General features: G+C 44.2%; 1 protein-coding gene across 2 annotated transcripts in view; it reads right to left on the minus strand.

Annotated features, from left to right (window-relative positions):
- ARHGEF5 (Rho guanine nucleotide exchange factor 5) overlaps nucleotides 1-15,738 on the minus strand; it is a 125,507-nt gene that overhangs the window by 86,413 nt on the left and 23,356 nt on the right. The window contains exon 1 of one of the 2 annotated variants that reach the window (XM_061582617.1): nucleotides 5,484-5,908. The exons of the other annotated variant lie outside the window; for it this stretch is intronic. Coding sequence (XP_061438601.1) covers nucleotides 5,484-5,573 — 90 coding nt within the window. The 5' untranslated portion in view covers nucleotides 5,574-5,908. Of the gene's footprint in view, nucleotides 1-5,483; nucleotides 5,909-15,738 lie in introns of those variants that run through there. 2 annotated transcript variants of the gene reach the window in all.

The following is a 15,738-nucleotide window of genomic DNA, read 5'->3' on the forward strand; positions in this document are numbered from 1 at the left end:
TGAACAAGAACTGAGCCAGTTAAAATCTGAAGCTTCTGAAGATGGTTCTAGCTGTTTGTTCTTAAGGGGAATATGACAGCACCACAGCAGCAGCCAGGGAGGAGCTGGGGATCCTCGCTTATCTGTTCTCTCCCTCCCCACCCCCAAATCCCTTTTCAGTTTAAACCAAACCCTGTTCTTGGAGGTTCATTAACCAAAGGGTGTGGTTTCACATGCTCCATTTATTACTTCACATTCCATAGAGCTACCTAAGCCACACACACACACTCCTACTTACCTTTCTCAAAACACACACACACACCAAGGAAATCTGTTCTGAAGTATTTCCAAAGTAGGCTGAGCACAGGGTAGCTCCTCCCTTCATGTATCTAACAGCATTCTGTCTTGTTCTAAAGTCTCATGCAGGTACAAGTGAAGTGTGACATATGGATCACAAACTAAATGAACTTCACTGACACCAAGAGGGCCTATGTCCCAGCTAGCAACGCTCATGGATCAGGAAAACCAACCTAAGTAGATCTCAGTTGTTATTATGCTTTCCACAAACACCTTGCTGCCTATGAATATGAAGGGTCTAATAGTGAGGAAAACAATACTTAGCATTTATAAAGCATTTTAGAGCATACACAATACTTCACATACATGGTCTTGATAATAATATAACTGTTGCCTTGTGCTTTCAAAAATAAATTAACAGTCCAGTCCTAACAATATTTACTGAGAAGTAAATCCCACTGAATTTAGTAAGATTAACTTCCTTCCTAGTATGCATGTTTAAGTTTCTTTTTCTTAGAAGCAAGTTTTACTGGGTTCAGGATTGTTGCAAGCTTTGAGCCACTTACACAGAAGCCTAGAGGCTTGTGCTTGCATAGAACAAATCTGGAAGCCCCCCTTCTAATTTCAGTTATACATGTGGTGTACTGTTTACTCAAGCTGCAATAGAGTACACTCTGTAGACACTCAGAGACTCTTGTTGTTGTTTGGTACATTTGATTGTCCCCCGAGTCATGTGGCGCATATAGAGGTATGGGTTCTTCACAGTCAGAACCCTCCACTCATGCCATGGCCCTGATCCAAACTGCTAGCACAACTGCTTGTTAAAGGAGAAAATTTAGAAGATTTATATTTCACCTTTCAATCATATTATTCTTAAAGCAGCTTGTAAACAACAGCCTCCCCATCACCATCCCAAACTAACACATACATGTACAACCCTGCAGCCCTTAACTGAGTCTGGCTAATGGACGGGGTCACAGTGTCCTTCTGTTCCACTCTCCAGTCCCAGAGCTACGGCAGTTGGACCAGAGTGTTTCTTCTGACATGGGCCAGAAAAGCAAACTCCCTACAGCTGCTCCTTCTCCAGCTGATTAATGGGGCTAGGCTGGCCTTCTACTTGCCATGATGTTTTCCTGGGAGATGGGTGTGTGAGTGTGTGCTACAGTGTCCTGATGGCCCTTGTTCACCTGACCTATTGCAGAGGCCAAAGTGTGCTTCTCTTCAGTTCTGCAGTCAAGTTCTTGGGAATTCCAGTCATGGAACTCCACTATAACTTGTCATTTGGCCCAGAGTCTCTTTGGTGTAACTGGTGGCAAGTATGATCAAGAAGAAAGCCGCATATTTGACTATCTAAGCAGCATGGTAAGATAAGAATTGTAAAGGCACTTGACATTCTAATGTGCTAAAGAAAGAGCTTGTGTTCTGTGGAAATCCTCAATAAAAATAGTGGCAAACAAGCGTCTCTGCAACACAGCTTGCCCTCCACTAAACATCTTCCCCTGCGTGACACACAAGGAGTCTTGTGTGTCCTTAAAGGCACAGGCACTGCTCACTCAGAGTCGTGATGAGAGACCAATAGGCCTGACCAGTGCCCTGCATTCGCTAGGTATGCACTTTAAAGCATGCCTCAGAATCTTGTTGCAGGGAAGACTAACATAGGCTTCTGTAGAAAAATGTCCCTGAAGGTGGAAAATATGAAAGTCACTTCTCAATTGCCACGTTACAAATCTCTAAGCTTATCAGTCCATTTATTTGTTTGCTTCCTCCTCCTACACCTCTTTGTTGGTGGGGCAGATACCATTTGAAAACTATGAGGGGGTGGAAAGATAATAATAAACTGTGTTTAGAGAATCTGCAATCATTTCCCTTCTCTAGCAAACTGAAATAGAAATAGGATTGGCTTCCCCTGCTTTAGGGGAAAAGCAATGCCTTTGTGACATCAGGGGACATTATTAAACCAAGTCTCATCTTTCATTCAGACCTATTTGCATGCCTAGCAACCTACATGTCTAAGGAAAAGAGCAAAGAGATCTGAGATAAGGGTGAGAATTGGTGTAATAATTCTTAATTTAAAAACATACTGCTTTTCATCATCCATAGACTTGAGGAAGGCCTAATGATGGAAGTATGGAGAAAGAAAGGAAGCAGGGGGTAAAGAAAGAAAGTTGGGGCTAAACTAGGTGAGAATAGAAGTAGGTATGCATTTATTTAGACCATTAATAGTAATCTAGCTTTATGACTATAATATATATTCCCAACATTTGGTGGATTTTTTTCATAATAATGCACCGTACAAAATCTATTTCCCAATTTTAATGAATGAAGAGATACGCATGTCTTCTTACAGAACTCTTGAATAAACCTTTAAATAGGTGAGTGAATTGAAGCAATATAGTTGACAATGTAATTGAAGAGGCACCGTATTAAATAAAAGAGTGGTCCAATGGGTGTATCTACTAATGTGTGAATGTTGACACAATCTAAGGAGAAATGGCAATGTAGATACAGGCAAGAGAGACAACAGATTAGTATGGAAAATGGTATATAAGAGATAATGCACTAATTTTGTGCTTTAAAGCATTGTCCATCAAAACTATCCCTTGCCAATTCTCTTTCTACCTTAGCAAGATGTGCAATGCTTGTTTACAATGGGTTGGTTCACACATTTGTTGATTGTCTGCAGCACTGTTACAATTTCCATTTGTAAATGACCCATCAGGATGGAACTTTTACATCATCTCAAATGCAATGTTTTGCAGTTCACATATTCAGCTGCTAGTCATCAACTAATGGGAAATCGTGTGTGTGTGTGTATGTGTGCGAGAGAGAAATCTGAATAAATCTGGAACCCTCTTGACAACTGTTGCTGATGCTTTTATGTTTAATTTAGCTATAGACTTGATCTGCTTATCATGGCCACAGTTGGAATCTTGTATAAAGATTGCTAGCAAAATATGTGTAACTATGATTTGAGGGGGAGAACTGGGAAAGATTTAGCCCTTCCATTCCCAGGTGGGGGAGCAAGGGAAGGAGACACAGTATTTCTGGAAGTGGTAGATCACTTCTGGTCCAACAGGCAGATTTTGCCTTCACCATGACGCGTGCACACACAGCTGCAAGTGGCTGAGAGTATGTTGTGTGGAGACGAACCAGCTGCCAGTAGAACTTAATAAATGATATCCTGTTAAGTTGCCATTATTTCATTATCCTCTACTGTGGCTGGTAATATCTCTTCAAGGCTTCAGGCAGGGGCCTTTCCCAGCTGTAGTTCCCAGAGATCTGTTCAACAGAAAAATACCACTAGCTGAACCTGGGGTTTCTGAATGTTCTGAAGTACGTGTTTTACTACTGACCTATCAATCCGGAGGTGGCCAACATAGAGCTCTCCAGTCAGCATGGCCAATGGTCATGGATGATGGGAGAGATAGTCCACAACATCTGGAAGACTTCATGTTGGCTACCCCTGTATCATCAACTCATCTCTAAGTTTGACGTTGATGGGACACTCATGCTTATAGTCTTTGAAAGCCCATGGAAAGCCATGTTGGTTGGGCTCCTTGAGCATTCGGGAGTCCACCTTGCTCTCCATTGCATCACAGTGCCTATCTAAAGTGTTTAATGATACAGAACAAAGAGGGCCCCTCAGCATGACAGATTAAGGAATCTGAATCTGTGATCACAAAGGTCTATTCTAAATGAATGCACAATGCTTAGCCTATTGACTCATTCATCAGTACAAAAGCATGCCCAGTCAGTATGCATGCAGTACATACTACCAACTGAAGGGATATTGGCTCTCACAGGTTGCAGCAGCTTCTTTATGCACCATCACTTGGAAGCAACCTCAGACCTAGCATCAGTTGCACTGCTCATGCAGTGGGCTTTGGTTGCTGTCAATCCAGCTAGCCAATGAATGCTCAAATCCTCTTGCTGGCATGAAAGTGCTTCTAGGAGGAAGCATGATGAAAGCTGGTAGGCTTGTTGCCCAATATACACCCTCTCAACACACATACACACTATTACTATGTCTTGCCTACTGCAGGGCTCTAGTTATCTAGCATGCGACCTGGACTTGCTGAACCAAGGAGCAGCAGGACTCCTTCCGAGCATAATATTTAGCATGCATATAGATGTTCAAAATACTTCAACTATATTATCTTGCTGTGATCATCTACTACAATCCTGTAAAGTAAGTCAGTATTATGAATCCCATATTGCATATGGAGGGCTGAGGTGAAAAGAATAGCTTGCCTAAGACCACCTAGTCAGTTCATGGAAGGAGTGAGTGTCAAAATAGGGACTTTCCCCAGTTCATAGATCAGTATATTATCTACAATAGTATACCAGCCAGAGACCTCTACCACAACTGTCTGGTTAAGCTCTCTACTCATTAGCTTTTAGCTGTGGGGGAAGCACCAGGCAGGTGAATTTGTCTCACTGAGTTCTTAATCCATGTTTGGCAAAAGGATGGAGAACATTTCTTTCATCTCAAATAATTATTCTTATTAAATCATTTTTTAAAAAAAGTGTCCAAATAATAATAGTAAACCATTTTGTGTTTGTTCAAAATGTTTCACATACATTCTCCCAGCAACACTTACAACATTCTGTAAGACAGGTCAGTAACATTATCCCCATGTACACTGAAGCAGAGAGAGGCCAAGGGTACCTAGTAACATTTATGCTAGGGGATTTGCATGATGGGTTTTCTGGTTCATAGCTGGACCAAAGAGCAACAGGACTCCTGAGTATCATGAGGATAATGATAATGATAAGTAATACTTAGCATGTATATAGCACTTTTAGATGTTCAAAATGTTTCACAAAAGTGCCAGAGAGCACCATGGTTTCTTCTGAGTATAACAAAGCGTATCTTAGCCACTATGTTTCACTGGGCCCCTTTGGAAGGAAGGATGGGATATACATTTAATTAATAACATCCTAATGCAAGTATTTCCAAGTATCAGGCCAAAGGTTCATCCTGCCCAATAGTCAGCAACCAGCCATTTTTGAAAGCCCCTTCAGTGGGCAATACTCAGAGGTGCAGTGCCCTGAACATGCAGGTTCCCGTATGCTTATAAAAAGCACTGCATTTCTTCTGTATGCAACCTGCCCTTTACTTTTAACTCACACATTGTACAAAGCGATTGAGCAGGCCAACTCAAAATCTGAGATATTAAGCTGAGTAGTTTAAAAGTGCACGTTACCTTTTTTGGCAGTCTCCAAAAGCAATGCATCCTGGTATTTGTTCCTTTGTATCCCATTTGCTCTAATCCAGTAATGTACATAAGCCACATACAAAAAAAAATGAGGCCTATGAAACTCCAGCAGACTTCCCCTTGCCCCTAAGTAAGTGGCCAGGCCTGCATCAGTGAGAGTCTTACTTCACTATCATACCCTTGTTGTTTGGCAGAGGAAGGAGAAGAAAGTAGTTGAAGCAAGCATGCAGGATTTTGCAGGCAAGGCTTTAGAAAGAGCTGCTCTTGGGGACCTTGTAGCATATACCAAGAGGTAACCTGGGAAAGTGTTCATAGCCAGCAGAATGCTCAAAAGTCACCATTGTTGAGTGGTTCTCTCCCCCAGCTTCCTGCATCTCACAACTGGAGGACAGGGAAATAAATCCAGTTCTGTTTGCTTACAGCTCCTTGGCGAGCCACTCCTTCATTGTGCCTAAGCGGAAGCCAGAGCATTGGGCAACTCTGAAGATCGAGTCTAAACATCACCAGCTATGACTAAGTTAAGCAAAAAGAATATGCTTTTTCTATTATTTGAGGTTTCTCTCCCCCCCCCCCCCCGTATGACAACAGTATCAGGAAATTTCACCACATTGAGCTGCAGTCCACAGCCTAAGATGAGCAGCTGCAGTAGAGGGAGGGGGAGGAAAACCAGCAATTGCTTGGTAAAAAGAAAAGCTTCCCTGCTGAACAGGGAATGGGGAGAAATTCATGCAGTTCACATTTTAATATGAAGCTACCTAATTTGAATTGTCTGATCCAATACATAAACAGAAACACAGCTGGAAAAAAATCACACTTCTCTGAATTTTGCAGTGCAGGTCTCCAACCAAACAAAGTGTACAAGACGCATAAATTAGGGGAAAGTGTGCTCAGAACTATGTATATTAGTGCAAATAATATACAAAAATGCATTATATTATGGAAAATTGCTTATTATAAAACTGTAATTCATACACATTTTTGTGCAAAAATGAGCACAGACATGTATGAATTGTCATGTGACTTTTTTAAAAAACAAAACAAATTGCAGACTGATACAGAAATGGAATGAACTGAATTTAAGACTGGAAAAATGAGAAACTGAGAAAAACCAAAATGTCCAGATCCATCCGTTCCTACTACTGAACCCACGCATGAGCTGCCCAACACTGACTTGCAAGTCTTGTTCACCATCACTGCGTGTTGCACTGAGCACAGCACACAGTGAAACTGTAGGCAGCCAATGCCAAGGTCACCAGACTGCTCTGGAGCACAAGCATCACTCGAGGAGGAGCATCCAAGCACTGATTTTCTTCATGACAACCCATCAGTCTTCCTAGCAAAATAATTGGGCATAACCCACTCTTCCCCTTCCCCACTCAGAGCTGTGCGAGAGCAGTTCTGGTCATGCAAAATGGGATCCCACTGACCAGGGGTGGGAGACCTCAGGCTAGGGGCTGAATGCAGCCTTTCAGGCATCTCTATCAAGTCCTTGGGACTCTCCCAGGACCTACTGCACCCCCTCTCCCTAGGCCATGCCCATCTCTAGCCCTGCTCATGTGCTTTTGCCTGGCTGGAATACAAGTGTGACAATGCCTCCTGCTTGGATGGATGGAGGACAGAGAGATGTGTGTGAGTATGTCTGAGCACTTGATGAAGGGGGGTTGCCTGTGTGCACACACACACATATCTCTGACCTTTGCATGGTTAGAATGTAGCCTACTATACAAAGGTAACAGGCATATCCATTGCTCTGTCCACTTTTGCCTCTGGCCTCATCCACCCCTGGCATGCAGCCTTCAGAATGTTGCCCACGATGGAATGCAGCCCTTGGGTTGAAAAAGGTTTCCCCACCCATGTCATAGACCATGGAGTTCTATCCTTCTGCACCATCCCTCAGCTGGGCTTTGGGCAGGGCATGCTACATCATGACAGCTATGAGGACGATGATTTATTAAATGCATTTGACTGTTCATCGATAAAATTCTCTTGGAGGCTTACAAAGCACAAACAAGCATCATACATATTAAAAAAATACGAAGTATAATAAAAGCAGTAAAAAAACCATATGGCTTTCCTTCTAGTAGAGACAGAATAAAACAATTTGCACTCAAGCATAAAACCATACTAAAAAAGCTAGAGCACAAGGATATTTAAAACCACACTTAAAAAGTAACAGTGCAGGGTTGATTTTAAAACCCAAACTTAAAAGGCCTGGGCGAATAAAACGGTCTTCATCTGGAACCAATGAAACTATGAAGAATGTCCCCGGTGGGCCTCTCTGGGGAGACTGTTCCATAACCAAGTCCCTCTCCTTTCTAGTCACCTCCTTCATGTCACTTAACAGTGGAATGGGAGAGAAATCCATTTCATTTGCATTTTAATGCAAACCAACCTAATTTGCACTTCATGGGGCAATAAACAAACTGAAACACAGCTATCCTTTGACATTCTCACTTTTCTGAATTTTATGATGCAGTTCTTCAACAAAAAGTATGCACCAGATTTTTCAATGATCTGCATATTCTCCATCTTTATGGAGCAATCCTGTTTGTTCCAAACGTCAGTGGCTTTCCCCTGGCATCGGATTTCCCCCCCTTCAAATATTTCCTCATAAATATGTTGTTCTTTTATTGATTTTACTCGCAGCACAGCAGGACAGGTTTCTCTCTCTCTTTCTGTCTTTCTCACTCTGCCACCACTGTTCTCTCAAATAATCCAAGCACCAAGTTGAAGGAAGCAACCCAAGTCTCGCCCACATAAAGGACTCAGGGCTAGCAGAGAAGGAGGTAGGGGGGGCACTGCTTTCCTCCTTTCCTTTCCAAAAGGAAAGCAGCCACTCTCTGCTTGCTAACATGAAAACTGACCAGCCTCAATCACAGTGGAAAAGGAAGCAAAGCTGCTTTCCTTTCCTGTATCAATATTTTCTTTCAAAATATCTATATTTTGAAAGAAAATGTCAATATTAATATCAATATTTTTGGGGAGGGAAAAATCAGACTGGTAAAAGCAGTGAATAACAAATGAAGAACAAACTTGAATCAACACTGCTTTGTTAGGTTGAGGGAATGCTTTTGAAGAGGCACTGGCCAAAGGAACCCATCCTTTATATATATATATAGCGCTTTGGAAAATATTTACCCATCTTTTTATATGCTATTTATTTATTTTATTTAGACAATTTATATCCCATAATCTCTAAGCAGTGTGCAAGGAATATAAAGGAAATAAAAACTGGTTAAAACTATAAAATCAGATTTCAATTAAAATGCCTGATGGAATAAATCAAATCATCAGTGGGTACCGGCAGTTCAACAGGGAGGGGGCCTGTCTGACCTCAGCTGGAAGGGAGTTCCATAAAATTGGGCCTACAATACAGAATGCATGGCCCTAATGTATATAAGCTGTGTATCTTGGCTGTGGGGGACCACCACTAGTGATTTCGTCAAGACCCCAGTGATTGGAGCTGAGATATAAGGATCATGTGGTCATTGAGGAATCCTGGACCCATGGGCCTTGTAAATTAATACAAGAACCTTTAACCTGGCCCTGTAATGTATGGATAGCCAGTGCAAGCTTTTGAACACTGGAGTTATGTGCTGGTGATAGTGTGTCCCCATCAACAATCTAGCTGCAGCATTTTGTGCCAGCTGGAGCCTCTGGACCAGACCCAAGGGTAGCCCCACAGAGCATGCATTGTAAAAATAGAGTCTTGAGATTACCAATGCATGAATCACTATGGCCAGACTATACCTGTCCAAGAATGGCCATAGCTGGTGAAAGGCTCTCCTGCTAGTGAGGCTACCTGAGCCTCCAGCAACAAAGATGAATCCAGGAACACCCCCAAGCCTGTTCTTTCAGAGGGAGTGTAACTCCATCCAGAACAGGCAACTGGCCAAACTCCCAGGCATGGGAACCATCAATCCACAATGGCTCTGTCTTCCTAAGGTTCAAGCTCAGTTTACTAGCCCTCATCCAGTCCACCACTGCACCCAGACAATGGTCCAGATCATGCACAGTCTCTCCTGACTCCGATGCTATGGAGAAGTAGAGCTGCATGTCATGAGTGTACCAATGACATTTTGTCCAAAACTCTTAATGACCACACCTGTGTCTTCATATAGATGTAAAATAGCATTGGGGACAAAATGGTACCCCATGGTACCATTTAAGGACTTATTCCGTGGCAGTGCGGGCTCAAAAGAAAGTTTTCTTTTCCGCCTCCATTGCATCTGCCAAGTCTCATCCAGCGGAACTGTTTCGAGTGGTCAGGGGCCTCTTAAATTCTGACCCCTGTGAATATGATGGTGACCATGCAACAGTCCGCTGTGATGAATTTGCACGACATTTTGCAGATAAAGTCACTCAGATTTGCTCTGACTTAGACACCAACGTTAATACAGTCTGTGTGGATGTAACTTTGGCCTCTACTTGCTCGATTAGAATGGACTCTTTTCAGCTTGTTCAATCCGAGGATGTGGACAAACTCCTTGGAGAGGCGCATCCTACCACCTGCATATTAGACCCTTGTCCCTCCTGGCTTATAAAAAATGCCCGAGGAGGACTAATTGAATGGGTCAGGGAAGTGATTAATGCCTCCTTACTTCAGGGCAGAATACCGTCCTGCCTAAAGGAGGCAGTAATAAGACCCTTGTTGAAAAAATCCTCCCTGGACCCCTCATTATTAGGTAATTATCGCCCAGTTTCTAATATACCTTTTTTGGGCAAGATAATAGAGCGGGTGGTGGCGACCCAACTCCAGAGATTTTTGGATGACACGGATTATCTAGATCCCTTTCAATCTGGTTTCAGGCCCGGCTATGGGACTGAGACAGCTTTGGTCGCCTTGGTGGATGACCTACGCAGGGAAATGGACAGGGGGAGTGTGTCCCTGTTAATTTTGCTGGACCTCTCCGCTGCTTTTGATACCATCGACCATGGTATCCTTTTGGGTCGCCTAGCTGGGATGGGACTTGGAGGCATGGTTTTACGGTGGTTCCGGTCCTTCCTAGAGGGACGAACCCAGAAGGTGATTATGGGGGATGTCTGTTCGACCCCTTGGCGATTGACCTATGGAGTCCCCCAGAGTTCTGTTCTGTCCCCCTTGTTATTTAATATATATATGAAGCCACTGGGAGAGGTTATCCGTAGTTTTGGGGTTCGATGTCACCAATATGCGGATGACACCCAACTCTACTCTTCTTTTCCATCTAACTACGGAAGCCGTCAAGGTTCTGAACCGTTGCCTGGTATCAGTGATGGATTGGATGGGAGCGAACAAGCTGAAATTAAATCCTGACAAGACAGAGGTGCTCCTTGTCAGTCAAAGGGCGGATCAGGGAATAGGGATCCAACTTGTGCTGGACGGGGTTACACTCCCCCTGAAATCACAGGTTCGCAGTTTGGGAGTTCTCCTGGACTCGGCCTTGAACCTGGAGGCACAGGTCTCGGCTGTGGCAAGGAGTGCCTTTGCTCAACTAAGACTGGTACGCCAACTGCGCCCGTTCCTTGACCTGTCAGACTTTACTGCGGTGACACATGCCTTAGTTACATCCCGATTGGACTACTGTAATGCGCTCTACGTAGGGCTGCCCTTGAAGACTGCTTGGAAACTTAAACTGGTACAAAGAGCTGCAGCCAGGATGTTAACTGGAGCTGGGTTCAGAGAACATACAACCCCGCTGTTGTACCAGCTCCACTGGCTTCCAATCTGTTTCCGAGCACAATTCAAAGTGCTGGTTTTAACCTATAAAGCCCTATACGGCTTAGGTCCAGGCTATCTGTTAGATCGTGTCTCCCTCTATGACCCTGTCCGAGCTTTGAGATCATCTGGTGAGGCCCTGCTCACTATTCCATCTTTCTCACAAGCTTGCTTTGTAAAAACACAGAATAGGGCCTTTTCAGGGTGGAATCCCCTCCCTAGCGAGGTTCGACTGGCTACCTCACTTTCATCCTTTCGTGCCCAGGTGAAGACTATTTTATTCAGATGGGCTTTTAACTAATATTGGCATTTTTTAACTTTTACTGATTTAATTTATTTTTAATTGTTTTAAACTGTATATTACTTGTTTTTAATTGATTATGGTTTTTATTTGTAAGCCGCCCTGAGTTCCTTGGAAATAGGGCGGGGTATAAATATTTTAAATAAATAATAAATAAATAAATGGTACACCATAGCACAAGGACCAACTGTGTGTCCCTATTGCCTCTAGCAGAATTCACCTGTAACAATTCACTGCATTCCTCCACACAGCAGACTCCTTTCTTTGCCAGCTATGGTTATCATCCACACTCCTTCCACAATCCTACCACTATGCTGACTGTTCCTGCAGCTACTGAGTATGTTCAAGAGTTACAAGTGATGCAACAAATGTTGCAGGAGCAAGGGTGTCCGGAGAGATCATCCCTGGTGAAGGGTGGGTTTGCGACAAAGTGGTGGCAAAACTGGGATCCGAAATGAAAGGGTTTTATTTAGTGGTCAGCTTAAGGCTACTGAATAAAAAGGATTCTTGGTTTCTTACAAGGTGGTGACAGGCAAGGAGTGCACTGGAAAAACAATATATCAAACCATAATCCAGCTCAGAGAAAGTGAAGTGGAAACATTGTGTGTGAAAGGAAAGGGGAAACGGAGATTATGTCAATGGAGAAGGCATGCTTAATGGACAAATGTAGACAACTAAATCTTCCTCATGCAGGAAAAGCAGTGGATGAGTTAAAGCTGATGCTTTTAGATTACCTCAGAGGGAAAGGTGCTGGGGAGGCTGAAGGAATGCTGGACAGACCCACACCTATAGAAATGAATCGTCACTATTTAGAGTTTCAGAGGGAGAAACTGAGGGCAGAAATGCAACAGCAAGAAGCAGAACTTAGACAAAGAGAGATAAATAGAGAATTGGAATTTGAAAGACTCCAAGTGGAAAAGGAAAAGCTGCTGAGGGAAGAGAGGGAGGGTTGAGGAGGCGACTGGAATTCGCAACAGCCTTGAATACGCCAAAATGACCAGAGGTGGGGGTATCATGGCACTGTCACAGAATGTTGGCCCAAAGTTTCCCCAGAGTCAAGTATAGGGCCTCAAAGTGATAGAGCAACCCTCTCCTCCTTGTGAAGCCTGGAGCCTTGTCTTCAGGGGGTTCCTGTAATTCTCGGACCTGTTCTTGAGTGAAGGGGTCTTGTTCCTAGGTAGCTCGCAGTTCTTTGATCTAAGGGTTGGTACAGGCAGCCGCCACAATCTTGTCCAAGGGTATGATATGGTGAAGGGGAGGTTCTGTCCTCGGCCCGTTGTATTCTGGCTTGTGAGAGAGTACATCAGTGCTGCAGTTTGGGGAGTATGGAATGTAGGTAATGTGGAAAAAATTAGGCCCAGTGTATTTGGAGCTGATTCAATTTGCAGGCAGTCTGGAGGCTTTCGAGATTTCAGTGATCAGTGTGAACCTCCACAATGAGAGGCACTCCTTCTAAGTGATGCCACTATCTCTCAAAGGCATCATGGATGGCTAGAAGTTCCTTCTCCCATACTGTGTTATTTTGCTCAGAGTAAACTAAATGTAGTTTACAGGAGAAGTACACACAGGGATGCACGTCTCCTCCCACTTCTTGGAGAGCTATAGCAACACCATTCTAATGGCTATGTCTGAGGCATCTCTTTGGGAGACAATGGCCACATTTCGTTAACTAACTTGAATAGAGGGGGCATTACTAACATTGCCGTCGGCTTCTCTAGAGAGCATTTAGACGTTTCAGAGCTTAAAATGGTGCCCGCTCATGCTGGGAAGGGCAGTGCCTGCTTTCTCTGTAAAATGGCGGCCGCTTGAGCTTGAGACTGAGCCTGCTCAGCTGTTGGGGCCCATGTGTCCAAAATGTCCTCTGGTTCCTCTTTATAGGGCAGCAAGGGGGCGGTGGCCAAGCTTGGGTACAAAGACTGCACAGAGCATTAGCATGCATTTTTCTTTTTCTTTCTCGATTTCCTTTTTCTTTTCCTCCAGTTGTGCTTTGAAATTTGTGTTAGAGTCTTGAAGACTCGCGACTATAGATTTCTGTTTCCTGCGCTCTGCCTCTTCGTCCCACAAGAACCAGAAATCTATCTGCCTAGGCTTTGTGGTTTCCAGAATTCCCCGTAAATAGGTGAGCTTGTTGATGTCAAAAGCGCTGTACCCATTCCACCAGTGGGCCAGTCTCACCAGCTTTTGACCAGTTTTTGGACTCAGACAGTCCTGTAGTTTCGGCACATGTAACCCAAAGGGGTTCTTTCATTGGGACAAGACACACACCCCCACCCATGTTTTGTCTGGAGCTGAAACTGATCAAGTGATGGAAAAGAGCAGTTTAGAAAGTTGGGCGTCCCTGACAGACAGAGAAAAATAGTTGGAACAGTATCATTTTCAGTCGTGGCTCATTAGGATATCCTCCAAACCAATCCTAACACCCAAACCAGTGACAATGGGACCGCTTACCCTTCGTCCTGAGTGTTGACTTAACCGGGGAGGGACCTTAACAGAGGGGCTTCGAGAAACTCTGGGAAGTTTTCTTACTCTCCAGCCAGGAGTCCTGGGGTTGGAGGTGGGAGCTAAGCGAGAGGATTTGATAAAAATGAGGTCCTCTTACCTCTTGGGGTGTGTGCAGTCTGCCGCTCCAACCTCCCCCCCTCAGGGTGACCCAGACAGGAGACCCTCACATCCCACTGCTAACACCAGGAAATGTTGTGGAATTTACAACTGGGTCCTTTTGCAGGAGACTTAAGAACGAAGCCAAAGCCTGGTTTAAGATTATTTATTCAGCAAAGTGCTTTACTAGAGCAAAGTACATAACTCAACTAAAATGGTGGTTAGATACAGATATATATATATATATACCCCTACATTCGTCCTGGCCATAGCAATGGTTTCATCCAATTATTCTGTGCTACAGGGATGCTCTGCCCCCTCCTCTATTCATTCCTGCGATATCAGTATCCTTGGCAACAGGTATAGTCTGCTACAGGAGTTCTATTCACTACTGTCTATGTGACTCCCCTGCTTACAGGGAATGGTGATCAAAATCCTCCTCAGTTTCAACCAGAAAGGGCTGGTAGGGGTCTGCATGTTGTAATATTAGTTGAGAGGAAAACAACTAAGGTGGTCAAAAGCCTGTTGAGCTGCTTCAGTCCATTGAAAAGGTCTGGAACCCTTGATGCAGTCTGTTAAAGGAGCAATCGTTTTGGAGAAGGCAGCTATGAATCATCTATAGTAGTTGGCAAATCCCAAAAATATTGCAGATACTTCTTGGTTTTAGGGGAGTGCCAGGAGAGCACACACTGAACCTTCCCTGGGTCCATTTCTACCCTTGATGGAGTCATGTCCAGGGTAGTCAGATCAGATCAAACCTACACTTCTCCAATTTGGCATACCAGTGATGCTCTCTCAGTCTCTGTAACACTGCCCTCACGTGAGTGTCATGCTGTCCAAGTGCCCCACCTTCCCACAGCCCCTCTCATCAAAGCTTCTCTTTCTCCTCCTCCATCAGGTATGGCTGCACATCCCCAGTCTGCATGCGTTCCAGGCAGCCCCAACTGAATGGAGGTTCCCATGCTGGAAGAAAAGAGCATGTGGGGGGGAGAAGGATGGAAGGTAACACCCAAGCCAAGGAAGCCTTGCTCCATGCGACAACCTTCAAACCTGTTCTTGATTTGCAGGCACTGCTGGATGAGTTCTGATAAGGAGTTGGGGCTGGAGCTCGAGCCAATTCATCCAGCACCTCATTGCTAAGGCCCTTTTGGTATTGGTATATCAGGGCCAGGTCGTTCCAATACCTTTGCAGTCCCAGGATCCAAAAAACATTGGTATAAGTCCTGACTGAGTGTTTACCTTGGCGCATCACCCCTAGTTAGATAGCAATGGCGACTTTTCACTGGGGATCACAAAAATTCTCTGCCATGGCAGCAATGAAGTTAGTATACTGTCCCAACACTAGATCATCGATTGGCAGCAAAGGGACAGACTACTGTGCTGCCTCCCCATCCAATAGGCCAATTACAAAGGCCACTTTTAGTGCAATGTTGGGAAAGTCTGCTTGATGGAGCCTGCTGTACAACTCACATGGTGCAAGGAAAGTTGCAAACTGCTCACATTTCCCACTGTACTCGACGGGGAGTCCCACAGGTGTCCTGATACATGGAGCAGGCACTAGCTGGGCTGGGGCAAACCCTGTTGCAAGGCCGCCACATTGGTACTGAGTCATCTGCACTCTGAGGTTCTGGCTCTCCACTCAAAGT

The sequence above is a fragment of the Rhineura floridana genome, chromosome 8, assembly GCF_030035675.1.
Source record: "Rhineura floridana isolate rRhiFlo1 chromosome 8, rRhiFlo1.hap2, whole genome shotgun sequence".
Lineage (NCBI taxonomy): Eukaryota > Metazoa > Chordata > Lepidosauria > Squamata > Rhineuridae > Rhineura > Rhineura floridana.